Source organism: Oryzias latipes, chromosome 12 (genome assembly GCF_053564925.1).
Source record: "Oryzias latipes strain Hd-rR chromosome 12, Olatipes_Hd-rR_3.1".
Taxonomy (NCBI): domain Eukaryota; kingdom Metazoa; phylum Chordata; class Actinopteri; order Beloniformes; family Adrianichthyidae; genus Oryzias; species Oryzias latipes.
The window spans coordinates 5,480,222-5,508,213 of record NC_136248.1 but is presented as its reverse complement, the minus strand read 5'-3'; the positions used below and the strand labels follow the sequence as shown (position 1 = coordinate 5,508,213).

General features: G+C 40.4%; 2 protein-coding genes across 5 annotated transcripts; one reads left to right on the top strand and one right to left on the bottom strand.

Annotated features, from left to right (window-relative positions):
- Positions 1-9,016: 9,016 nt before the first annotated feature.
- On the bottom strand, positions 9,017-9,637 carry pmchl (pro-melanin-concentrating hormone, like). The gene has a single exon (XM_004075083.5). It carries the CDS (start codon positions 9,555-9,557, stop codon positions 9,147-9,149), a length of 411 nt encoding a protein of 136 aa, XP_004075131.3. The 5' UTR covers positions 9,558-9,637; the 3' UTR covers positions 9,017-9,146.
- Positions 9,638-20,094: 10,457 nt separating this feature from the next.
- Positions 20,095-27,549, top strand: spag8 (sperm associated antigen 8). 4 transcript variants are annotated; one of them, XM_078955702.1, is made up of 6 exons: positions 20,095-20,278; positions 21,405-21,561; positions 21,689-21,734; positions 25,113-25,223; positions 25,421-25,483; positions 27,099-27,549. In XM_078955702.1, the coding sequence occupies exons 1-6, from the start codon at positions 20,210-20,212 to the stop codon at positions 27,103-27,105; spliced, it is 453 nt and encodes a 150-aa protein (XP_078811828.1). In that variant the 5' UTR covers positions 20,095-20,209; the 3' UTR covers positions 27,106-27,549. The 4 variants fall into 4 exon arrangements, with proteins under 4 accessions (XP_078811828.1, XP_004075132.1, XP_020563518.1 ...); XM_004075084.5 differs by having other exon boundaries at positions 25,113-25,227; XM_020707859.3 differs by having other exon boundaries at positions 21,405-21,567.
- Positions 27,550-27,992: the final 443 nt, after the last annotated feature.

The following is a 27,992-nucleotide window of genomic DNA, read 5'->3' as shown; positions in this document are numbered from 1 at the left end:
CTGGACCCAGCGTCTCCACGGCACGCGGCTCTCAACCCTCCAGCAGTGGACGTGTCCTCACCGATGCAGTCCTTGAAATGCAGAGGGAAGTCAGTAGTTCAATCAGAGAGGTGGCCAAGGAGTTGGGCGAAATCAAGATCGCCCTGACTGAAATAAACTGCACGATGAGGGAATTCTTAAATAAATAATATTTTCCACACCTCTTTTTCTTTACAAGCGACGCATCACTTCCAAACGCTGGCGCACAGCAGCAGCAAATGGCTCAAATGCGTGGGGATGGGGTTCAGGGTCGGGGCCAACACAGCAATCAGCGCCAGGGGGTAGAGGCACGTTTTTAAGCTGTGCCACATTGTGTAGCACAGCACATGCCAGCACGATTTGGCACACACTGTCAGTTTCACGTGTTTCTTCCATCTGCCGACGGTGTCGCCGTTTCTCATTTCACCCGTTTTTGTGCGTACGCCTGGGTCAGAGCTTGCGTGGAGGACCGCACATTTTCCCGTCAAGTTTGCTTTTTATAAATCTCAACTATTGCGTAGAGAGTGGCGTACGCCTTCTTTTGTGCGTACGCAACGTTTATAAATGAGGCCCCTGGTCTTAAGAATGTACGCATCAATGCAGGAATACAGAAGTTTTGAATCCGGAATCCCAAAATGCACATTTATGCGCATTTACATTTGCTTTTCATTGAAAGCGGTGGTTTGAACATGTGTTGCCGATGCCGGTGAACGCAGAATCAGGTGTAGAGAAAAGGAAATGTTAGTGCTTTTTCTTTCTGTGATCTGGTCTTAATGAAGTACAGTTCTCTGCTTCCTATTCATGTTAATTCATTTAGTTTTTGGTCAAATCCACATCTCCTCTGCTGTGTCGAAGTCCTCCACAACCACATTCCAAACATGAAACCATTTTCTCAACCTGCTGTATTAATTGTGCTATCCTAGGCACTTTAACATTGGGAGTTGGGTCATCTTGACCCACTAGACAGTGCTCTGAACCTTTTTTCTTCAATGATTTGTGATCTTCACTGGTGTCCACATGAAATCTTTCCACCTTTATCCACCTTTGTCATGGTAGGGAGAACACGTCAATGTAAGGGTGGGGTCATCTAAGATGGCACAAGGGTTAAAAATAATCAAGTACATCAAACAAAATAAAAAATCTAAAGCGACATAACTGAGAGTAGACTTAACGTCTCACTCCGATCATCTTTTGATCTACACAGTGTTATTTTAATTATGATTGTGCCATTTTTAGCCAAAATTAAAAAAAAAACTGTGGCATATTTTAGGACATAGTTTCTGCAGAGCAGCAGGAGTTACCGGTAATTAGAAGAGCAAGAAGAAGCTGGCTGTGCCTTTCGGTTCGTGCGGTAACCGTTCTGACGTACAGCATTAATAAAGAGCTGTTTGACAACCGCCCGCCTAAGGAGCTTCTTTGCAATATAGTTATTAAAAAGTGAGCGAGAGAGAAGCCCAGCCCGAACCGACCCGGACGTAATGATTCTCGGGCTCTGGCTTGAGATCTTACCTTTACCTCCTTTACCTCTGAGATCTTATCTTACCTCTGAGTTGATGGGTGACTTCTCGTCACCCATCTGTTTACACTCTGTCCTGCTAGCCGACAGTCCCTCACAACCCCAACCTAACATTACTGGTGCAACAAAAATGTTGAGTACTGGACCTATTTCATACTCCATCCATCTAAAGGTGGATGCATCTTTCATACAGCCTTTTGTTGTCTTGTCTGCTACTGACTCACAACATAATTCAGCTCCTCTCAGAACAGCCACTTTAAACTTCCTTTTCTTCATATGTGTCCTCCATCATCAGAAAAATGCCACAAGGACAGAATAAACACACCAAAAACACAATTTCTATCGGAGTGGGTCTTAAAGTAATTCACATATTAGCTGATTGGTACAGATATCTGCATTCTGACAGAGTTTATAAGAAGCAGCAGCTTCTATTTAAAGGTCAGGACTAAAATTTGTGAGAACGTTCATCGTAAACAACCCGGGAGACAAAGCGTTCTCCTTTAGTCTTGTTTTTCTAAACTCTGGAAAATGTTCTGGGTTACATCAACACTCCCTGTTGTTCCTTCATTATTTTGAATCTGCAGTCAGCCGTGACTGTGCCTGCATCAACTCTATCAGTTTATCACATTGTCGAGTCAAACTACACCGACCTCCACATCACACGGGAGTCTGCGTTTACCGCCGAGCTCTCTAGGGTCTCTTAAAGAACTCGACGGGTGCTTCTGGTGATTCAACAGTTTCATTTCCCTCCAGAGATGAACAATTTGCAAACAGAAATTTAACTGCCCCCACTATGTTCAAATCATGTCTGATCACTTTTAATAAAAATACAAAGATTGAGCTGTTTATTTAACCCAAAAACTTTGACATTTTAATGAGGAGCCATGAAGTCTTCCTTCTACTAAACCTACAGGGAAAAGTGATTAAAGAGTGAACTCGACAGTCAAAGTGAGTTCACAATCTTGCACGAATTAACTCAATGACAGGGCAAACCAAGATGTTTTCTGCACACTTTTGTGCTTTTGTGCAATTTACAGTTTTTATTTTCTCTTGGGTAGAAATATTTTGAATCAAAGCCTCTTTACACCTAAAAAATAACAGAACTGAGCAGCAAGAACACACGGCTTTATTTTACCTTTCACTTCTTAACCAATAAGCACAACACAATAAAATTATTTAAACAATTGTGATTGCTTACTTTTTTAAAGTACAAAACCTTTTTCCTTTTAGTAGCTTTGTTTGATACTCTGTACCAGTAAACCCTAAAGCAGCGTTCACACCAGACACGATTTACATGGCAAATCCGCATCCACCGCTTGTTTTTTTTTCGTTTAGCAAATGCGCTTCTGGATGCTTGTCCAAAAGTCTGTTCACTAACCTGCTGCTCCTGCCGCCAAATGTTTTTAGCTTCATCCCTGCATCGTGGAAGACAAAAGTGAACCATTTATCATTTATTGTGAAGAGCTGTACAGAAACATCAGTAACATGTCTCCATGTCTGGGTTCATGAGATCATTCAGAGACTGTCCCAGTGCGCTGAGCTTCACCATCTACTGCAGAAGCTGCGTCTGAATAGGGAGAGCTGAGGCATTTGGTTATTTGAAATACCAACCTTTACCTTGATGAGTAATTAAAATCTTTTTTTTTGCACATTTTAACGTGTATTTGTGTTGTCGTTGCAGTGTTTTGTGTTGTTTCCCTTTATATGTGTCTAAAAAAGGAAAAAAATGTAAATAGTTAAAAGTTGAATTGTAAATTGTTTTTTGTATTTTGTATAAATATATTTCAAACTTACCTTCAGTGAATAAATGAAAGCATGTTCATTTAAATAATAATAAATAAAACACTTTTCTTTACTGTACACTAACAATTCATTTTTTGCATCACTTTATGTATTGTTTATACTTAACAAACTGAAGAACTGCTTGGGAGCAGAAAGAGTTGGAGCCAGAAGAGCCAGAATTCCCATCACCAGAAGAGCGGAGGAAACTTTTCCTGCGTTGTTGCTGGTTTCATTGCTTTATAAACAGGGAGAACGATTTAGATGAATTTGGTGGAACATTTCATTTTCTGATATTTGGAATCAGATAATGATTCACAAACCTAACATTTTTTCATATGAATACATTCTTGCACACACTCAGCACAGATAAATATTAATTTAGCAGTAAATGTTTGGTTGGTGTGAAATTAATGTGTGAATACTGCTCCCCCCCCCCCCCCCCCCCCGACCCCCCTGTCTACTGTGTACTTCAAAACCTACTATTAAATTTTCCAACTTGCACAAGTATTTCACTGTCCTGCTTCTTATTTAAGATTAGGTATTTGTACTGATAGGTATAGGTACTGATGTCAACAGCACCCTCATATTGGATCAGCCGTTTGACTCTCTTGTGTTGGAGTAGTGCTGTGACATCAATGACCATAATCCTCACAGAGCTGCATTTCCCAGGTTTCTACCTTCGCCATTTCTGCTACCTGTATCCTCATCACTCACTTTTTACATTTATTCTTTGGTTTACCCATTTTTTGCTAGCAAGAACGCCTGGAGTGTCTTGCTAAATATAAGCAATACCAACTTTCCCTTTTGCTTGGAAAAAGATAAGGGAGAACATGAACAAAAATCCAAAGCAAACTCCAGCTACTCGTGCAGCCACATCTGCTGCTGGTAAGCTAGCATCTTTCGCCGTCGGCAGCCATCCTCCGGATTCACCTCCTGAACACAGACCCGAAGCCGCGGCCTTCACGCTGGAACATCTCACCGCCGAGTTTGCCAAACAGAGGGCCTCGCTGAGGGAGGACGTATCCTCGCTAATACAGGAGTCTATTAAGCCGCTCCAAACTTCTCTGGATACTTTACAGAGCACAGTTACCTCCTTCCAGAAGCGCCTCACCTCTGTGGAGTCTACGGCCGGAGACAACTTTGAAAGACAAAACACAAGCTTGAGCTTGTTGTTTCAGCTGTGCAAGATCCTGCTAAAGGCAGACAAACAAAACCCAACACTGTGTCAGCCATTAGAATCCTCTAAATCAGTGGACCCCAACCCCCGGGCCGTGGACCGGTACCGGTCCGTGGGTCATTAGATACCGGGCCGCACAGAAAAAATAAAATAACCTACATTACTTCCGTTTTAGTTATTTCGGAATCTGAAATATGTTTTATTTTGAAAAATTGCCAGATTCTCTGTTCCATCTGTCTATGTTACTCTTGACGCAGGCCAATTCGCTTGTCTCTGTCACGTGATAGGATACCGCTAAAATAAAACCCAGGCCAGGAACTAGCAAAATGAGTAAAAAACAAACGTCTTTGGAAAGTTTCTTTGCCAAGTGGAAAAGGCCAATCCAGGAGACAGAAGAGGAGCCTTCAACTTCCAAAAAAAGAAAGCTACATTTAATAGACAATATCAGCAGCGCTACTTAAAATACGGATTTATCCCAGCGGGAGATTCCCAAGAACCATTCAGCATTGTGGTGAGTTGGATTTTCCATGCACTTATTTTGAAGGCATAATAATAAACTTTATTACAGACTCAAGGTCCATTTGCCACCAAATACACAAAACATATAAAAGACTTAAGGATAAAATAGAACACTCAAACAAGTATAAAAACAATGACATAAAAAGTATATAAAAAAAACCAATGTCATAAAAGTATAAAAATCAATGACAATGTTATAATAATAGCGACCAGGGAGTGCTGCGGGCAGAAACGACGTTGTTCATGTCATAATTCGTGATTATTGTTATATTTAGAAAATCCCACAGTTTTCATGCAGGTCATATTATTTTGTAGTACTGTAGTGTCGGTCACGTGCACGTTTGGTCTGCTGTCGGAGTTCTGCAGGCTGCAGGGGTTACTGTCGGAGCTGGCATCACATGGAATTAAATCAATCCCCTTTGCCTGGTTTGGTCAAAATAGGGTTGAACACGGGTGTTTCTTTTTGCCTATAGGTCCTTTCATCTAGCAGTTATGTTTCACCCTTAGTTATTTCTTCCTGTTGTGTTTACTTCTTTTTAGCACCATGAGTGTGGGAAGGGGAGAGGATGATGACATCTGTGCGATGTACAATGTTTAGCGTGTCAAAATAAAAGTGCAGAAGACGTCTTATCACGTGTCTCTGCCTTTATTGCAGCGTTGCTGCAGCCTGTGTCCGCCACATATAACATACCGGTCCGTGAGAATTTTGCCAGACATCAAACCGGTCCGTGGCGCAATAAAAGTTGGGGACCGCTGCTCTAAATTCATAATACAGTTACTTCTACATGTTTCCACAAAGAAAAACAAGCAAGAAAGCAAGCAACAAGAATCCTAGTCAGACTAAACCTGAGAATGATGGTCAGCTTTTTCCACACAACACATTTATTTACTCTTGGATATTTCAGAACATCTGTGATGTACTTTTTAGTTCTTCAGTATAAAACTTTGACTTACTCTGAGAATTTATGAATGATCCCTTTTGCCAAACTAACCACATATGTGATAATTACACGTAGGCACCGCTGCTTGAACAAGTTTCACAGACATTTGTTCAACAGTTTCCAGATGTTGCTCCCCACTGTTATTTATAAAACAGACCCATAAAACTGAATGGTGTTATGAGCTATGAAGATGCCAACATTGCCCCTGTAATTTTGAATTCCTTCAGTCTTATGTCACAGTGTAGCCAGTGTGCACAGATAGCTGCTACTCAGTTATTTTATTTGTAAGAATAACCATTCTTGCTATGCTAACTTTTTTTCCACGTCTTATGATAATCCTAATTCTTTTTTTCATAATAATATTTCTTTATTGCAAGTTATTCAAGTTATAAACTGACCAATCAGATGCCTCAATAAAAGCATGTGGTGCCCTCTGGCCCCAACCTTGAAAGTCTGATTGTTGATTGACTGATTTTGTGAAACCCGCTTTCAGTTAGGGGTGTGGCCTTACAACATGCTCACTCCTGATTGGCAACAGTAGTTACTATCTAATCACTGCTTACTGACATCGTCTGGGTCCAAATGCCGGTGTGTCGCTGAAAAATGGGGGACGATTTGACATCGTCGGAGATGAAAATAAACCATTGTCTTACAAGTTCTCTTATACAGTCAGTGGTTCAGATCTAACCCATGGTTCCATGGTTCCAAATTGTGTATCCTTTGTAGGACTCACAAAAGCACAAGTTACCAAAAGACAACCTGCACGGTTTTGAGAGAGAAAAATAAACCAGTCTCCTTTTCTGTGCCTGTATCCTTTTTTCTCTCTTTTCCCACAAAGATTTCCTGTCTGTCCGGACATGTTCATGCAAACGGGTACGGCTCCCTTTTGGCTCAGAGGTGGGGGGTCAGCTTAACAACACGTTTACTGCGCATTACACTCTGTTTTCTGGAATTTAATAGATGCAATTTTGAAATGTTTTCACAGATGGAGGTATGTGCTGTTGGTGGAGGTGGATCTGTAAAGACCGTAAATGTCACTGAGGGTGAACACTGAAACAGTGCTGCACTGTGCTTTTGTTCTGAAGGATTATGAAACGTTTGGACCACGTGCAGGCACAGATGAGGAGTGTGAAGCTTCTCTGCTGGAGACATAGTGCCTACGATGTCTTTGTTTGTCCAACAGAATTTTCGGACCTTTTTCAAATTAATCTCAAAGCTCTATTTGAATTTTTCGGTTTCCATCAGTGAATGTTTTGAAAAGGATGACCACAGCAGAGATGATCCAGGTGGACTGGAGGGTCATTTCCCGCTGAATCCTGGAAGAAGCCAGATGTGCCTGTCACATCTCAAAGTTTTTTTTAAAGTTTACTGGAACGGACGCACTTAATCTTTTGGAAGGTGAGCCTGATGCAAGAGGAAAAAAAACTTCCCTTTGTCGCCATGCCAGCCACCAAAGCAGGACTCATCATTTACTGGAAAGCAGGATCTGATGTCAGAGCTCTGTGGAAACCTGCATACAATTTTCAGGATGACAGAGAAAAGTTCTCAAAGCTTTTCCAGATATCACAGGTGTTCAGTCTGACCAACCAAAAAAAATAATACAATTAAAAATATTCTCTAAGAATAGCAAAGTTAGAAAAAGTGGTAGTTTTTCTGGAATTGTAGTGGAATACAGCATTGACCCTTTAACACTGGAGCTTTATCTCACGAAATTCTTTCGACTTACGTAACTCCTCAACAGTTTATGCAATTAATGTAATTCTAGCAAATTCTGAAGCAATTTGCTAGAAGATGGATGGAACAGGCTGCAACAAAAGCAGCCTTGCACTGATATGCAACACAGTAGTGACATGTTGCATATCGGTGCAAAGCCGACATGAAAAGCCGTTTATCTCCTTGTCAGAATAAGCTGGTTCACACTGATTGTGTAACCGATCAAAGAATAAGCGAAAAGTGCAGGTTATTTAGGTGTCACCCAGCACATCTCCGGTGTTAGATGGTTATTATGTCACCCATCATCTGAAAAAGGCCACAAGAACCTGTTAAAAACAGCAATTTTTAACAGGGACAATTTTCATCAGAGTGGGTCTTGAAGACATTTGGATGTCAGAGAATGTCAAGCAAACTAAATGGAAAAATGGCTAATAATACATGGTTAGTGAAATTTTAAATGCTTCTGCCATGCTTCTTTGGATGTTTTGGGAGGCAAGTAGACAGACAGGAAACAAGAAAAGCCGCTTTTCTCTGCATCAGGATGAGCTGATTCAAGTCGATCGCGTGAACGGTCGAAGAGTCACATCAAACAGAAACTCACAGTCTAATTTTATTTTGTGTTTTAAAAATTTTTTTATCGTGTAATATCCTTTTGAGGCTCTAAGTGCCGGATTTGTCATTTGATTTAGTAAAGCTTTTGTAAACCTGTAATAAAAATCTCCTCAGTGAGAAGTAAATACAGGTTAGTTCAACTTATTTCAGTCACATGATTAAAAAAACAGGAGCCCCGCTTTCACCCGATATTATCCAGCTCAGGCTCTGGCAGCCCTATGACCCCGAAAGGGATGAAGCGGGTTAACAAAATGGATGGATGATTCAGAGATTGGGTGGAATATTTTTTGTAATCTGTAATATTGAAATAAAATGATCCTAAAGTTTTAAACTAATAAATATATTTGCAATCATGCCAAGAGCGTCTGCTCAAATCAGTAAAAGGCCCCCTTTAGAGGTTTGTGGAGCTCAGCTTCTGAAGTCAATGACTTTATTAGTCACTTAGTAAAAACTAGACAAATGCAAGGTTAGGGAGATTATTGAAAAAGCCTAAAATTATTGTTCTGTCTGATTAAAAAACAAGGGCACACGTGGTCTGGGGAGCCCAGTAACTGCAAGATACCTGTGTTCCCCTTCAGATGTGGCTGTTCTGTGACCCTCCATGGCCCAAGACAACCAAAAAACTCACTGCAGGTCGACCCCTACCCCATTTGTCCAAGGCTTTACTTAGCCGGTTGCTTGCTAGCGGACATGATGACGAAACTTTCATTTTCTCTCAAGCACACTAACAACATCAAGCAGAGTTGACCAACATTTATTCTCAGATCTGCATTAATTCAGTGTACATCGAGGTTTGTGGGTAATGCCACAGCTCAGCATGAGACAGGATGATGAGGTTCTTCCCAACAAGGAGCAGGGCAAATTGTCCTCAGACCTCCCAGCAGGGCCGGTAGACCCTCCCCACCATGCACCTCATGGTGTCCCTCCTCAGGATGGGGATGTTCAGCTGCTGCGCCAGGTTTCTGTGCTCCAGGACCTGGTTGTTGTCGTCTGCTGTGCGCTTGTAGACCGACAGTCCGCCGTGCAGCACTCGCAGGTCCCTCCAGAGGCTTGGATCAGCTGCGATGACGATGACCCGAGGGACTCTAGCTTTGGTCACGGGGATGGGCTCAACCTCGCCCAGGCTGTTGTCTGTCGCCTCATTGGTCAGCAGAGAGGTGAAGGCGTCCTGCTCCATGGACCCGTCTTCGGTATTAGCCATGGGTGAGGCAACTGACGGTGCATAACAGTCAAAGAGGAGCACCGTGGCAAAGATGACCGACATGACGGAGCGCCTCATGGTGAAGATTTTCAGGAGCTGTGAGGTCGGATCAGAAGTCTTGTTTGGCTGTTCTGACTTGGCATCGGTGCCGCAGTTGTTTTTATACCTGATAAGATGACCACGCTGACTGTCCTTTGTCATTTTGTAGAGGACGGGTCGGATAATAGTTTGGAAGAGCTCTTGCTGTGTTCAAGTATGATGTTTTTGGAAAAAGTTAATTAAAACCCTGCGGTAGGTGGTAACATTAACCAGCAAACAATAAGGGAAAGCAAAGAGTTTGAGCGGAAGAGGGTCAAAAAGGACTTTAATCCCAAATCACTGCCCTTTAAAACAACAGGATCAGGCAACCCACCTGTGAAACTCTGAAGGATCACAGGCCTCATCATCAGGTCTGTCATCATGGGGCTTTGTCCCAACGACACTCAAGAGCGGATCTATCCGGCTTTACAGCACAAAAGCAGGCAAAATGTTCTGAAAGTGTTTCTTGGCAGAAGCTCTGCACACGTGTCAAACAGGAGCGCTGACGGTTTCATCCTCACAGCTCCCGGTAATTACAACTCTGCACAAGATCTGCATGAAACTGCTGGTTAGGAAAGAGATCTTCAGTTAGATCATACATACTCTGAAACTTCAATCATTTTAACACATTTGACGTTTCATTGAAGGATTCCTCAGAAAAACATATTCAAGACTGAGAAGAAAAAACAATTTAAAGTCCCACTGCAACAATATTTTTAATATATTTCCAAAGCGTTGGAACGGAAGCAACACCACATTAAAATCCCAGCATTCCTTTGCTTACACCATCTCCCACTAGCTTACAGCCTCTCTCAACCCCAAGCCAACATTAGCGGTGCCACAAAAATGGTGATATCCAGTCATAGAGCCAGATTCCTGCTCTGATGAGGAAAACAAAGACGTACATGGATCTATTTGTCTGCAAGTGAATACATCAGAACTGGAGTGGAGCATAGAGACTTTGGTGTGCCAATGGCTGTTGCTGCATCACAAACCTGAGCTTTTTCCAACCACATGCTTTTATCTGCTCCTGATCATCAACATTTTAATAAAGAAATACTCAGAAACACAGGTTTTATCTTAAATTCTTTTGCATATGTCCTCCATCATGAGAAACAAGCTACAGGAACTTGTTAAAAAGTGAGTCTTAAAGGACGGGTCCCATGGTGTCGTGAATTGCTTGTTTTATACTTTTCTTTTGTTCTCCATTGTCTTGTCCTTCAGGTTTCTACAGTCTGGAGCTGCCTGCACTTTGCTGATTAGCCACACTGTATTTAAAGAACACTTTCTGCGTCTGTTGTTGACTTGACTTATATATGCTCAAGTTCGCTGTGCCTCAATGCTTTGTCAGTTTTCGTTTTATGGGCTTTTCCCCATAATGTATGGCAATTTTTTTAATTTTATAAATTCTCAAGACTGTTTCATCTTCGCTTCCCTACATCAGGGTTGTCACGTGTTTTCCTGACCATGACACATGGAGCTGAATTATTTGGATGTGCTGGAAAATAATGTAATAAACAAATAAATGGTCTTTCAAAAATATAAACTGGAACTTACTGTGTTTTTCGCACTAGGCATGCTTGAAAACCTCATTTTTTCCAAATTATCTATAGCGTGCCTTATACTCCAGATTGCCTTATATATGTATTAATTCTGGTTGTGTTTACTGATGTTGCAGCAATTTTGAGAGGTACACGTCACTCGATCAAAATGTTTGTTTGAGTGTCGTCGTGAACATGCTAGTGTGGCTAAAGTGTAGCAGGGTTTTTACATGATACTAGCGTAGTCGCAGTAACGTTTGTTGTAGCGACATCAGTCTGTTGCAAACAAAGTTGTGAGTTACAGGTATTGTGAATACACTAACACGGCTAACATGTAACGTGTCATGAATAAGTTCTAGAGTTACTCTGAATAAAGTCAGACTGACAAACTTCTCTTTTGCCTTGCTTAATGAAGTCTATAGTCTGGTGCACCTTATGGCAAAACATTTGGACACAGAGCAATGACTGTGCGCCTTATAATCCGTTGCAGCCTGCAGTGCAGAAAATACAGTAAGTAAACTCAAACCTCTATCCAACAACATTGGCTATAGAACAAAAATAACAGCAATCTAGGCCCTGAAAGCAAAATACATTTATTTATAATTTGTTTGCTCAAAAATACAAATTGTGGAGAGTAAACTGAATGCAGTCACACTTGCCCAGGTTGATGAGTTTTCCAAATCTGGAATTTTGAAGGTTCCAAAACTGTGGCACATTTAGTCAGGAACTGGTGCTGTAGGACATAAAATGCAGGAGACCAGGCAAAACAGTGCATCGATGCTCACCAGATTAGTAAATTTAGAGCACAATGCACTGTGTTTGAATGAGTTGTCATTTAAAAAAATGTATGTACAACACAGACTGCAGATGGTAACCGGACTGACCGACCCCCCCCTCATGTTTCAAACAGGAAGTAATCCCATAGACCTCTATTGTGAAAAAAAAACAGCTATTACTCAGTAATTCTATTGGTCAGAATAACCGTTCTTGCTCTGATACTTTAAACATGTTCTGAATAATACTCGACTCTTTTTTGTTGTTGCCAGTTTTTCAGTTATAAACCGACCAATCAGAGGCATCAAAAATGATGTGTAATGCCCACTGGTCCCGATGTCAAACGTTCAAAACGATTGATTGGCAGGTTTTGTGTGGCCCGCTTTCAGTGGTAGGGGGTGTGGACCTCCGACAAGCTCACTCCTGTTTGTCGAGAGTGGGTGCCAAGTAAACAATGACTTTGCCTTAAAATCCAGGGTTCTAAATGGTCCAAGACTAGTCTTTTAGGGGTTAGGGAGTATTGAGGGAATTTGGACACAACCTAAATTGCCTGTAAATATTTAAAGCTGAAAGAGCAGATCAAGAAGATTTCCTGATACATGAAATTCTGCTGTTGGTGAACTTGTAGCTTCAATAAAGTCGTTTGTCTTTTGAGGAACCAGGGACAGAACGCACCTTCCACCACCAGCCAAGGAGGCCCGACGTGCTGTATACATGGAAAACAAAACATTGTACAATCATACAACATGAAATAATCAAAAGTTTAAAACCCCATTTAAAACATTTTGTCCCTGTAAACAGGCAGAAAAATGCTTTTAAACCACTTTGCTCCCTGCATGTGCATAAAAAAAGCCAATCACATTCAAAACATTCCTGTAGAAGCCAAAGACGGGAACATTTTCCATGTTTTCCATGAAGGTGTGAAGGAGCAGCTGTGGGTTGTTAGCAGACAGTGTCAAACTTCAGGGAGACAAAGAAGAAAAACAGGGTTCAGAAGATGTGCCGAGATGACTGCCCTGCTGGGTGCCAGCCAGACCGCAGGGCCTCACCTCCGAGCTGAGATGGGGAGTAACACGAACCTTGGCGAGGAGGGGGGCAATGAGTCTCACAGAAAAGTCCTACTTCAGGGAGGTGCTGCTCCTCTGGGACTTTCTCGCTGCAGATAAACACAGGGCCCAGATGCACTGGGCAAAGGTGCAGATTAAGTGGTGCAGAGGGAACAACTGAGTCCAATCTTTCTGCAGCTCTGAGGTTTCATTAATCTGAGGTTCTGTTGGGCCAGAGAGAAGCACATTCACCAGCTACAGAGGAAACGGTTAGCTTCAAACATTAAGAAGATGAGGATCTGTTAGGTGTCCTGATGTCTGGCTGTTGATCAGATTTGTCTAGGTTTGAGAGGAGGCTCTGAAATGGATGACTCTCAGGAAAACAAGAATCTTTCAACAAACCTATTCCGATGTGTTTGGCCTCAAATGGAAGTGTGTCTTCCACATGAATGTGACTCTTCAGTAACACCACTGTAAGTAAATCTCACACCATCATTGATTTTGAGGCACAGACTGGAGATGCAGGAGTCAGTGGAGACGTGGAGAGTTGTTTTCTGCTGCGCCGCAGTGTTGGGGGGCAAAAGATTACTGCAGCTTTCACAACCTGATAGGTTTAATGTGAAGGTACTCTGAAAATAGTTCTGCTAACATGAGTATGAGGACAGCAGGAAAGCACATTCTTGAAGTGAAAAGGTTTTTTTTCTTTTTGACACAGAAATATCCCCACATTATAAAAGAACACACTGAACGCGTACCCACTCCACTTCATTGGAGACCCACTCCAATGAAAATTTGTTTTTGGTGTTTTTAACATGTTCTTTTTGAATTTGCTGATGATGGAGGACATAAATAAAGAAAATTTTGATTAAAATTGCACTTCTCAATATTACTTCAGTAAACTCATTGTGAATCAGGAGCAGACAAAAATGCAGTTGGAAAAATCTTGTAGTTGTTACTTACAAACTATAATCAGAGGGCCACAAGCTCTATCTATTCTGATGCATCCATTTGTAGACAAATAGATCCATGTATGTCTATGTTTTCCTTGTCTGAGCTGACATCTGGTTTAAAACTCTACAACTAGATACCTCCAATGTTTCTTGCCTTTTTTGTTGCACAGCTAATGTTATCTTGGGGTTGTGAGGGTCTGTAGTAAAGCTAGAGCAGAGTGTAAACAAAGGGATCATGGGAAATCAGTGTTCCTTGCCAACAGTCCCATCCACAAAACTATGGCATAGAACAGTGTTTTTCGACCGGTGTGCCGTGGCAGATGGTCAGGTGTGCCGCGGGAAATTACCCATTCACTGATCTATAAAAATGTTCCATCTCCAGAATATCAGCTCTGTGTTCATCCAAACAGGCCCTAATAAAACACTGAGTAGTTAGGAATATGAAAGATCATAAAATACTTTATCTTTGTTTTTATTTGATTCTATACTTCCTTGTTCCGATTTAGCTCATAAAGTCCCTCAGTTCCAACAAAAATACCAGCTAAAGCTCGTCTTTAGCGGTGTATCTTTCCACAGAATCTGGTATCAGACCATGGAACAAGTGAACAAAACCATGAAGCTCAGAGAAGCTAGTCTGTCTGCCCTCGACGGCAGACAGACTTTAACCCAATGCATCTCCCATGATGCATTGGGTTAAAGTGACAGCATCTCAGCGTACAATAAGTCATCTTGAAACCACTACGAACACACATCAAACAGTTTTCAAATCTTCTTGATGAAATCAGAGGTCAACAGTTTAGTTCTCCTTCAAGGTTTGTGTTTATTAACAGCGAAACATCCCAGTTTGGTCCAAGTCATCTTTCTACCTGAAATACTTTTCTAATAACGTCTGGATTATTTTATATATTAAATTTAAGAAGAAATAAGAACAACATTTAAAAACAGGATTAAGGTGAAGTGACCAAGAGACACAATTAAACTAAATTCAAACAATTTAATCATCTAAAAAGAAATAAAACATTTCTGTTAAAGTTTTCAAAGACTGCATCTTTGATTAAGATAATAGAAAAACTAAGAAAACTTCAACAAGTTCACTTTTTGTGTAGCTACAGAAAACATAAATATGTTAGTCTTTTTGTGTAAAATTTATCAAACATATTATGATCATATTACTGTTCAAGAAATTACAGTTGCCTTTGCACCAACATTGAAATAAATATAAAAAAGACAAATCACTATTTAGAAAGAATATGTTTGGTTTTTGGTGAGGTTACATAAAATTGCACGTTAATAAACTGGAGGAAAAAACAACTACCAGGGTAAAATTTAAAATAATTATAGTTAAAAATTATTACGGAAAACCAACCTAACTTTTGTTACATCTTTTAGAAAAAACAGCTGCAACTTCTAGCTTTTTCTGCCACAATTATCACAAAAATGAATGTGAGGAGATGGTCAGACTATGAGTTTTTCCTTTTTAAATTTCTGGATGCTGGTGTGCTGCAGGATTTTTGTCAAGGATAAAGTGTGCCTTGGCTCAAAAAAGGTTGAAAAACACTTGCCTAAAAAATGAAGCGTTTTTCCTAATTTTAGCTCAAAATAGCATAACTATAACAAAAAGACCACTGATAACGCAATGGATCGAAAAGTTATTGGAGTGGGACTTTAAGGGACAAAGGCTGGTTCACATCTGGTATATAGATATTTCTTTGATCTTGCAGCAAGAATAGGAATGTCCGGTCCTCACAGCGCAGGGCACGTCACGTGCACAGATCCTTTAAAGTACAAAGCAGCTAAAAATCAACAGCATGGCAGCACTTGCACAAACGGCCGGTCTATGGGTTGAACGAAGAAGAAGTCTGAGGTAAAGGAGGAAGAACACGTGCTCATTTTAGAAGATTGAATGATGTCACCACTTTGCTTTTTAGAAGAACAGCAGCTCGAAAGTACTTGACAAATCACATTAAAGTTTTCAGTCAACAGACAGAAACGGCTGGAGGAGATGACATCGGAACCATTGACTGTATATGAAAACTGGACTGGGTGACCCCCGGCTTGTAGATGTCCATCGTATTGTCTGCATCACAACTACAATGTTTTTAAAATGGCAATTTTTCATCTGCTTCTGAATCACTGTGACTTAAAGAAAGAAAGAAATACAATTTTAAACTTAAATGTCTCATTATATGTCATCCACCATAGAAAAAATGCCAGAAGAACATGTTAAAAACATCAAAAATTTCATCGGAGTAAGTTTTTAATGTAATAACATGTAAATTGTAAAATCCATTTTCAAAATGAATAATCAAACTGCATATTGAACTGACAGTTGCAAAGTACATTTTCCTTTTAATTGTTCTACAAAAAAAACATTGGGAAAGTAATAACCGTTTTTTTTAAGTAAAAAGATTTAAAATTGTGATGTTTTTCATATTCAGTTCCAAACAGCAATAGAAATTTTTAAATTGCATGATCAATTGCAAACTGAATTGTGATCAGAGATTAAAATATCACTTTGAAATATGGGTAAGAACAATTCCATGAGGCTTGTTTTTATTTTAGAAGAAAATAAAAAAAAGCTTTTGGAAAATGTAAATACACTTTTAACTAGAGATTTTAGAAAATACGTTTGATATCTGCTGTTCTTAATCTTTACATTTACAGATGTTCTGTAAATATAAAAAATTATTCATTTTTCCGTATAATTTAGGAAACATTCCCAATCAGGAAAGGTGAGTTTTGCTTGACCCTGAGAAAAAGACGCCATTAGGTGACAGCCTTTCCCTTCGTGGTGTTTCCCTGCAGACGTCCACAGGCAGCTGGTTTCATGATAAAGTGAACAAACTCTGCACGGGGTGTCTGACAAAACGATCCAAATTTCAATAAATGATTTGAGTTGGGGGAGTTGAGATGCAGATGAAACTCAAAGCTGATGTGTCGCCATGTCTCCCAATGATCTGGCTCAATAAAAAGTATGAAATTTCCACAGCCCAGGCTGTGTGCTCACTGCAGGAGAAAAACACATTCATGCCTCAGCAGTATGGCTGCAGGAAATGCTGGTAGCCATGGAGATGGTCAGTCAACAAGTAATCACAAAGTGGTACAAGAATAGCAACAGTGTGAAGCTGGGATTGAAAAGACTTCATCACAGCATGTTTCTCCATGGATGGATGATGGGCTAAGGGGATTAGGAGAATTTGATCCGGATGCTGCTTTTCTCACTGACCGAACATAAACCACTGTCTTAATGCAGAGCCTTAGAAAGTCTGGATTCCTGCCTGTTCTACTGAAAAACCAACATCAGTCATGGATTTAGCAGATCTTTGTCTCACTTTGAATACTCGATGAGAGGCTACGCACCTACAGGGACGGCTCAGACACTGTCTAAAGGTTTGTACTCTTTCCGCCAGAACAAATTCCACTCTTTCCGTGAGGTTTTCCATAAAACCCTGAATATTTGTGTTCCTGCTTTCTATCTACTGAACGAGAGGTGTTCAGTGGAGCCAGGATCTAATCCCGCTTCAGTGCTTCCATGAAACCCACAACCAGGATGTGTTGGAGTTGAGCCATAGAATAGCTGTAGAAGCAATGGACAAACCATGTGGTCACGTGACCCCCAAAGGGTCACGTGTTGGATTCCGTTAAAACCAGTTTTTCAGCTCTGTGGTCATTACAGTTTTGACAGGAAGTGATGCCATCAAACACCTTAATTTCCAGAACTTTGCAAATTTGCTGTGCTTTGTCAGCTGGTAGACACGCCCATTGCAGCTCACAGTTGGATGTTAACTTGTCAGCTATGCTGCCATTTTGTCACAGTTTAAAACCAGCCTCAGGGAGAAAGTGGGTGTGGCCTGATCCACTCCCAGAGGTTTGCTGAGCTCCCAAAATCTGTTTTCATGTCAGACCAGTGGCGGACTGTGGATTACACACCTGGCCTTCAGTAGTGCTACATCTGAATCACTCAACCCCCCCAATAACCATTTTACGATGCTGAAATGAGCTTTGCATTGCATTTGGAAAATTCCTGTAGCCACAATAAATGCCTCTAAATAAACTGAATAAACCAAACAGTAAACAAATTTCATTTTGCAAACACAGCCAGCAAAAAAACATTGAAAGTAACCACATAAATTTGGAATATTATTTATTATGATATTTATCCTTTCACCCCTTAAAAAATCGGATAATTTGAAGACGAAATTCATCCTCGTCTCTCTCTCTCCTCAAAAACAGTTAGATCACCGTGTCTTGTAGATTATGGCTCTTCAGTTCCATCCAGAAGTCCTTTCTATTCCATCCAGGCCAGTGCTGAGAGCCCAGTCTGTCCAGTTGTGTTTCTGCTGGGATTTGAATTCCCTCTAGGGCCGAAAATGTCCCCTGGACAGACGCAGTGGACACGGGATGGTCAACGCCAAACACTCAAATCTGTGCGGCTGCTTCCTGTTTCACTCAGTTTTTTCTGATGAAGGAAGTCAAGGAGATCAGTGGGAGATTTTCCCGCAAAATCCTCCATGGCGTACATTACAGACAGCTCTGTTTTTAACCGAGACAGATCAAAAAGGGCTCAGCGGTTATGTGTCAAACTGGACAAGGCTGCATGTGACTTCCTGAAACGTCTGTCCAATCAGAAGGTCTGAATACTGTGGCGGTGCCTTAAGGCCCGCACACACCGGGACGAATATTCGCCAGGCGTTATTTGCCAGCGTTTTTCGCCACGTTTTTTGTGTTCACACCCAGGCGATTTTCGCTGACGATGAGCCGAGTGAACATGCAATTTCATTCCCTGACATTAGATGGCGCTTAATGTGAAACAGAAATACTCCTGTACACAAGGTGGCGCTGCGCAACTTTACGCCTTTTAAAGTCGCTTTTCACTCAGAAGAAGAGAGCAAGTATTTACGCGCTTGTCAGAATCAAACAAAGAAAACATGAATATTTCAAGCACCAGTAGATCCAACTGGTGCTTGGTTCGGGGATATTTTAGAATGTCCGTCATTATTTCTTCGCGGCTGTGTAGATGCAACTCGGCGTCTATCTTCTTCGCTGGTATGTGTGCTCAGCAAGGCAGTTTTGTGTTTGAGCGCCCCCAAGTTGTGTTTTACTGTAACTTCAGAGGCTCCAGACACGTGTGCAAAAGCGCCGTTCTCATTGGTCGAATAGATTTCGACGCAACGCGTCAAAAAAAAAAACGAACCCGAGGCGTTTTTTTTTTGACGCTTTGATGCGTGGCGTTTTTTCGCGTCGGTGTGCACACTGTCATTGGTGCCCTTTGTTTAGTCACGAGGCGTTAAACGTCGGCGAAAATCGCCGGCGAAATTCGTCCCAGTGTGAACGGGCCTTAAGTCTGCTAGAAGGCCCTGCTCACACTAACTCAGAATCTGATTGGTTGAAGGAAATTAATGACAGACATTGGTTTTGCATTACGGGACCTTCAGAACTCATGGTATTTAACTCTGACACTGCCATGCAACAAAGGACAGCTGAAATGTGATTGGTTAAATGCTCCAATATAAAAATATGTCTGTCTGGAAGCAACATAACCATCATCAACACAATAAAAGGGGATGGACAGACCATTTGGACTGAATTAATGCGTATGCATTGACAAAATCTAATTAACACATGATTCAGATATTTTTTTGGCCTTCAGAGAAGATTCATGTTTTCTCTTTTTTTTGGTGTCGTCTTTGAAACATGGAAATATGAAGCATCAGAGTTTAGCTTTATTATTTATTATTTTTCTATTTTAAATTTATACAAATGTGGATTTGTATTTGGGTTACCAGAGTGAACACACACAAAACACAAACAAGCATATCAACAGACACACAAGAAAAACCTAAACACAATCACAGACACATGTGCAGATGATTAATTTTGATTGGTTTTAATGCAATGACATGACCAGATGATTAATTTTGATTGGTTTTAATGCAATGACATGACAATCAAAGATATAATATAATATAATATAATATAATATAATATAATATAATATAATATAATATAATATAATATATTATAATATAATATAATATAATATAATATAATATAATATAATATAATATAATATAATATAATATATTATATTATAATATAATATAATATAATATAATATAATATAATATAATATAATATAATATAATATAATATAGTGTCAAGTCTTAAGAAATGAAAATTTCAAATGTTTAGATTTTCTGCATGCGTGATCTTCAGGGGGAGGGGCTCTCGTTGTCATAGCGACACTTCCGTCAACTAAAGTCTGTTGCGTACTGTAGATTGCCACGGAGATGCAGTAGCCTTTGATTCCCTTCATTTTTGGCCGTCAGATCGTGGTCATTATGAACGCAGAGTCCTCCCCTCTGACAGGAAGACAAGTGGAAGACCCTCAGCGCGGCTGGACTGAACAGGTGAGCGAAGTCAGCCTCACAAATGAAGGCTGACGTCAGCGGTTTTTGAACGGCTGCACTGACACACATTCACTGGAAAACGTCTGAGGCTTTCCTCAAGGCTGATTCTTTGATCAAGTTTGAAGAAATCGCTAACAAGAATGACAGTTCATTTGGTTTTATTTTGGTCTCTAACAAGGAAGCGGCTTTAGGAAACATTCTTAAATATTTTAATTTAATCTAAAATAAATATTTAAAAACTCGAAAGGAATCCCAGTTTTGCTCCTTTTTTTGGTCTTAAGTAATAAATAAATGATCAAATAAATAAAACACACGTTTTTGGGAGTTAAAAATATTTGTGAAAACTTTTCCCTAATTTCTTTTTAAATTTAAAATAAAGTTTCAAAAAATATCCACGACTTTCACTTTAATTAAACTCAATTGTGTCGTCATATTTTCTGCTATAACGACTATGTGAGACAGATTCAGTTTATTTATCCGGGCAAACAGACGAGACAAAGCGTGTTTCCAAAGGCTGAAAAGCATATTATTCAGTGGCTCTGAAAGCTCGCGTGCTGCAGTAAATGTTTGACCCCTGAAGCTGCAACAGACAGTGAGCATCCTTCTTTTCAAGCACCTGTAAAGGTGGATGCTTTCAAGCTTCCATTAAGTGAGGAAGAAAAAACAAGATTTTAGAAAACCGAAAAATCTAAATGTTTTGTCAGTTTGCCTTGAACCTCTTGACACCTGATTTTTTTTTCCAGCTATGAAAAGAAATCCATTTTTGCTTTCAGGTAAATGCTAAATTAAGGTAATTTTGAAGTCAAAGTGATTTGATGCATATTTGCATCAATAGGTATGAAGGGGTTAAGAAACTTCAGCAGCAGCATCAACCTTTTTGTTCACAAAAGAACATTTGATAGCCAGTTTTTTTTTAAATTTCATTCATCTTTTGTCTGTTGTGTCTAATTTTAGGTAACATTTTTGAATAGAAAAAATGGAAACATAAAAATAGTATAAGAGAAATCTGAAATTGGCAGTAAATTCTCTTTATTAACTTAGAGAACGTTCTAAAACAAATCTTTGAATTGCTTTTTAGTTAACTCTTATTTATTTTATTTATTTATTTGGCCCTTTTTTCCTTCAGACAGCCGCTGCTCGCAGCACAAAGGACTCAAGGCAGCGCACAGAGAAAGACTCACACAAAGGCGTCTTCGCTGTAGACCCAGAGGCCAAAATGGAGACTACCACCACTTCCAAAGCTAACTATGTGGCTCCAGAGGGTCCTGGAGGGAGGCTGCGGGGTAAAGGTCACATCAGACAAAACAAAAAAAACTCTTTCATTCTTTTTTAAAAGAAACAAAATCACAGACCATGGAGTGAATGTGTACACAACACGAATCAGTTCATCCTCCACTGTCTATGTTTCAGGCACCAGAAGAGAGCTTTTGGAAAAACAAATCGTCCAGATGATAAGGTAATAACACGTCTTTAGTGAAGCCTGAACTCGTCCTGGTGAGGTCTTGAGAGGGACACTGACATACGGACATGTCCGGGTTGGTTTGGTTCAGTCCAGCAGCATCACCTTAACTTACTGAGGACCAGTCACAGGAGTGGGGGTTCATGTCCCCACAAATGTGGAAATCCCACACTCAAACGAAGACAAACCTACCGTTTGATGAAGCTTATATCTGTTTGGAGACATGCCTTTATAATAACCCCTCAATTCTGCCAAATTGACAGCAGCTCACACACGTCTACAATCCTCCCACTTTCTGAACTCATTCCAGTTCTGTTGAACACAAAAGTCTGTGTTTTAGCCAGATGTGGGACTGACAGAGAACAACCCTCCTTTTGCTGGTTATCTGGGCAGGCACTGTAGATGGTGCTTTCATATTTACTGAAAACCGTCTACAGACTTTATACATTAATTACCAAGCCTGTTCTGAAATCATGCAATATATCACCTAAACACTTGCTTATCCATACATGAACTTGTTTTACTAAAAAGTTGAACCTCAAAGGATTTACTGCATTCTCAGGTCGTGTTTTTCTTCATGGTTTCAATTTCTACCAACCTGAGACAATGTTTGCTCATCTGTTAGAATGTTGTTGGTTCAAGAACATTAGGTTCTGTAAGTTGAGTACATTTCACTCTGGTTTGATTTTATTTCATTTATTTATTTTATTTCGTTGTACAAAAATTTGAGTTGCTAGTGCCTCAGTCACATGCACCCATAGAGGAGCGGGTGCATGTGAGACACACCTGTGAGGCACAGGTGCGTCTCAAAGTTCCCTTGAGGCTTGTGCAGCCACTTTAAGTGACGTCCTAATAATGGAACGTACCATCGTTGAGTGTGTGGTTGTCAGGAGCTGGTGTTGCAGGACCCAAAATGCAGGAGACCTGGCTTGGTGACAGAAACTAAACATTTAATAAGCAAACTTAAACATGACAAACCCCAGGGATCAATAAAAGAGGGAACAAAGCAGAGCAGAACAGAGCCGATGAACTGACAGGGATGAAAACCAGACCCTTTTAGGCTGAAGGCAATTAACTGAAATGAAGACAGTTGTGGATCATGATTAACCTGAAACTGCAGTGATTGACAAAGGGCAACTAAGAACATGACCAAAACATAAAAAACTAAACCACAGAATCCTTAGACTGGTATCATGAAGTAATTGTGGAGATAATGCAAGTTAAACCCACTTATGACATATGGGTGATGCTGTCATATGGTTCCCTTATGCTACTCTCTAGTGCAGTGTTTTTCAACCAGTGTGCCGCGGCACACTAGTGTGCCGTGGGAGATGGCCAAGTGTGCCGTGGGAAATTGCCCTCATTAACTGATCTAAAAACATTTCCCATCTCCAGGATTTTAGCTCTCTGTTCATCCAAACAGGCCCTGATAAAACACTGAGGAGTTAGGAATATAAAAGATCGTAAAATACCTTTTCTTTGCGTTTATTTTATTTTATTAAAGACATTTTGATAAGAATGACGTACCGCGATTCAGCTGCACCTTCGGCTGTATTTTGGAAAAGTCCCGTGTTGGGGGGGTTAATCACATGTCATCGGTCTGACCAATCAGAAGTGCTTAAAGTCTTCACTTCATGTCCCGATTTAGCTCGTAAAGTCGCTCATTTCTAACAGAAATACCAGCTAAAGCTCGTCTTTATCGGTGTAGCTTTCCACAGAATCCGGTATCAGACCGTGGAACAAGTGAACAAAACAATGAAGCTCCGAAAACCGATCTTCGGCCGTTTTATGCACTACATTTCCCATGATGCATTGGGTTGTGAGAGTGACAGCGCAAAAGGAGATCTGTTGTTAAACGTCTTGAAACTAACGAACACACAAACTGTTTTTAAATCTTCTAACTTAACTTTTATTGCATCTTTTAGAAAAAAACAGCTGCAGTTTCCAGCTTTTTCTGCAACAATTATCTCAAAACTGCATGTGAGATTGTGGAGGGGCTGTAGATCAATACAGACTATGAGTTTCTCCTTTTTTTTTAATTTTTGGATGCTGGTGTGCCGCGGGATTTTTTTTAAGGTTAAAGTGTGCCGTGGCTCAGAAAAGGTTGAAAAACACTGCTCTAGTGGACCCTTTCTGAAGCCGTTAGACGTGATCGAACCCACAACCTGCTGCGATTAAAGGCAGTGTTCATAAATTCATTGTTTCTAGTTCAACATGCTGCAAAAAGGCAGATAGGAAGGGACCCAATGCCCATTTTTGGCTCCCTCTTACCAAAATGATCCATGGAGGACACAAAGATAGAGGAAGGCTCTTCCCCTTAAACCAAAGAAAATAAAATCAGGCATTTTTTTGGGTTTGGCCAGAATGAACGAACACAAACCTTCTTTGGACTACAAAATCCTTTGACTGTTGTCAGATCGTGGGACTGCACAATGTTCCGGTGTTGGTTGGCATTATCAACCTACAGCAAGAAGGCCCCCTCTCATTGGTTGATTACTGATTCTAAATGAGTGTTGTTTTTATTCGAATGGTCCTGTTAAGGCCTGGCAAGCTGTCCAGTGTGTACCCCACTTTCACCTTTTAGTACTGACATAGGCTCCAGCATCCACAGGACGAAGAAGAGATAGAAGATGTAAGGAAGGATGTGGTCAATATCTTGAATCAGTTTTTTGGCAGCTTTTTTTGTTTTACCATTCTACTAGAGAAGCATGTGGAAAATACACAAAGGTTCTCAAGCAACTAGTTTTATCATATTTTAGATTATGAAAGATTCACTCCAATGAAAATGTTCTTTTTGGTGTTTTTAACATCTTCTTGTGGCATTTTTCTGAAGATGAAGGGTATGTATGAAGAAAATTAAATTTCATGTAATCATGTAAAGAGCAGAAGCAGACGAGAAAAGCTTGTAGTTGTGACGTAGAACCTACAATGGCAAGCCACAAGTTTCCTGCCCCGCCTCATTCCGATGCATCCACTTGCTAACTAACAGATCCGTGTACGTCTTTGTTTTTTCTCATTTGAGCTGGACTTTGACTCTAAACTATACGGCAATATAGCTCCAATATTGCTCACCATTTTTATGCACTTGTAATGTTAGGTTGTAAGCTAGTGGGCGAGCATATAACAAACATGATAGGGGCAGGCCTAATCCATGCCACTGGCCTCGACCACAACTGTGAGGCAGAACTCCTGCAGAAACTATGTCTTAGAAAACAACATAGGTTTTTGATTTAGGCTAAAACCCGCAAAATCCTAATTAAAAGACCACTGGGAATGCTTTGAAAATAGATCAAAAGATGATTGGAGTGTGATTGAATATGAACCAGCACCTTTGGTCTTTTGGTCGATCAACACGCTAACATCCTGCTTTTACAGAGAGGAGATGCAAGCTGAGATGAACACACCAACACCAGAAACAGAATTCTGCTCCACAACCCACAGGGACTTCTGCATCCCTGGATATGAGCCCTCCAGACCAAAAGCAGCGCAAGTCTGTCTGCAAAACACACACGCCAAATGCCTACACCCACACGTCCACACACACTCATGCACACACAGTCCGTCAGCGTTCAAGACGTAAAGACACAAACCAACAAAAACACAAGAACCCTTTTAAAAACATGCACACCTTTGACGATAGCCTCTGTTATAATTTAAACACTGTAAATCTGTCTCTTTTACAGATACATGATTACAAAACTGAGCAAGCCATTACATTTTGGAGCGAAAACTACCAACAGGTTCAGGTATGTGAGGTTATATTTGAGTTTTTAAGCAAAATTATTAGGTATGCAATGATTCACTTTTCCCAAGAATCGGTTCAAACTTTGATTTTTGGGTCAGAGTTTAGTTTTGGTTCGATATTTGATTTCTGTATTACAAAACAACAACAGAAAAATTAAAACTTCAGAAAAAAACTTTTTTAAATTTGTTAAGAAGACAGCAACAACGAAGAAAACCATTTCATTTGGCTCATACTTAGCCTGATAAAACAATAAATGCCAAATCCTTCTTGCACATGCGTTTGACACTTTCATAGTAAACATACTGGTATGCAGTGGGGGTGCACACTTTTAGCAACCCAAGTAATTAGTGTTTTCCATGGAGAGGTTTTTTGTTTGTTACAAAACTTAATTTCTAAACTTAGTTTAGAAACGGGTCAACAAATGGAATGAGTGGGCCACCCAGGACATGCCCTAACCCTAACCCTGTTCTGATCTTGGAAGTTTGGGAAGTTGCAGTAGGTTCTGGTCAATCCTTGGATGGGAGACCAGCTAGGACTAAAGCTGCAATCACATCACCCTCGGAAGCGTGTGTTCAATCGACCACTTTCAATGAAAGATTTATGTAAACACATATGTGCATTTCGGGCTTCTGGATGTAACCCTTGTGCTGTCCTAGGCACTTTAACATTGGGAGTTGGGTCATCTGGACCCACTAGACAGTGCGCTGAACCTTTTTTCTTCAATGATTTGTGATCTTCACTGGTGTCCATGGATGACATGAATTCTTTCCACCTTTGTCCACCTTTGTCATGGAATAACACGTCAATGCAGGGGTGGGGTATCTAAGATAGCACAAGGGTTAAAACTCGTGTTCACATGTAGCTACCCAGGTTTCTATGACAGTTTTTGAGCTCTACGTACAAAATGCAAAGCCATTGAATGTGCTTTGAAAGTCAAACCAGATCGTACTTTGACCAATCATGGACTCAGATTTGGTGGTGACGTGTCCATGGGATCCCTTTCAATTCACGGTAGTGCCAACTGTTTGATCATGCAGGAAAAATCCATAATTGTGGTTCATGCTTGGCCGGAATTATACAACACCAAGTCTGTCATGTATCATAACAGATCTAAGAAGGAAAAAGCCTGGAGTGAGATTTACACCACGTCGACATTTCACACCAAGCTTCATCCAACTGTCGGTGGTGCACATGTGGTAGTAACTGGTAGTGACAGTCCAGAAGTCAGGAATAGTAATAATACATTTTATTTGTATAGTGCTTTAATTGGCACACAAAGAATCTTTACAACACATGAGTACAAAAACAGTAAATAAAAACAAGAGCTACTACAATAAATGTAAAAACATAAAAACGACAGATTAAAGATTCAAAGCAATTTGAAAAAGATTACATCTCTCTTTGAAAGTAATATACATCCATAAAAGAATGCCTTTATATTGTATAAGTGGGGAATGTGTTGTTAGGAGCAGTGATGATAGCTTGTTCAGAGCCACTGATCCATCATCTCCTGCTTATGTGAAATCATTTGCATGCTAAAGGAAGAATGTTTTGGTCCATGAAGTTTGTGCTGTGACGACCAAACCACAAACGTTTGAATCTGTGTTGTGTGACAGGGCGTGACCCCGGTGCAGAATCAAAAAGCCCCATTCAGGAGGTCAGCCCTGTTCAGCACCCCCCTCAGTGAACGACTGGATGAAATCGAACCCCCGCCTGAAGACTGAGCACTGTTCTTTTCAGACCACTTTTCCTGAAAACCTGTGACCCACCTGATCTGTGGGATGCAGGAATTGTAAAGGGCAGGAGAGGTTTGACACCGAAAAGTTTGTTGAACAGCAGAAATACATTTGAAGCTGTAAACTTAGAGCAATGAACTTCTTCACAACTTCATTTTTCAGGTTTCTGATAATAATGTGAATCTGGAGTATGTCACCTGTGTCATGTCATTGCCGTGTGCGGCTGTTGGCAGCACAGAATCAGCTTTGCTACCATTTTTATGCTGTATTGGATCTTTTTTTTTTTTTTTAGAAATAATTAATTGCTCATAAATTCTGTTATGAAAGCTTTTCCTTGAGTCTGATTTCAGCTCTTTCAAATAAAATCCAAATCATTTACAGTCACCACAAACTAGTTTTCATTTAATTGGCTGATGTCAGACACATTTTTTCAGAAAACTCCTCTTTGTGCTCATATTTACTGTCAGATTTGTGGGAAAATGATTTGCATTTTAAAGTATCTATGAGTTTGAGTGACAGCAGATATTAACCTGAGACGCCTAAGCTGGCAGTGTCAAATGCTCGGCCTGCAGTGTCCAGAACCGGCCCACAATGTCCAGAACTGGCTGGCTATGGGGTGAACACAACATGCAGATCTGCAGTTCTTATGTGGCTTGCTTAAGGTGTGCTTACTGACTCAGAGTAGACAAGATGACCCAATACTGCCACAGAAACAACAGCAATGTGGCATCTGGGTCTCTAAGTACCATGTTGTTTATTTGCCATTGGAGTTTT

Bases quoted from the DNA above. Each gene is read 5' to 3' on its own strand.
- spag8 (XM_011482055.4), top strand. From the start codon at position 20,210: ATGAACGCAGAGTCCTCCCCTCTGACAGGAAGACAAGTGGAAGACCCT. The intron at 21,568-21,688 runs GTCACATCAGAC...TCTATGTTTCAG, and splicing joins AGGGAGGCTGCGGGGTAAAG to GCACCAGAAGAGAGCTTTTG. The intron at 25,228-25,420 runs GTCTGTCTGCAA...TCTCTTTTACAG, and splicing joins CCAGACCAAAAGCAGCGCAA to ATACATGATTACAAAACTGA.
- pmchl (XM_004075083.5), bottom strand. From the start codon at position 9,557: ATGAGGCGCTCCGTCATGTCGGTCATCTTTGCCACGGTGCTCCTCTTT.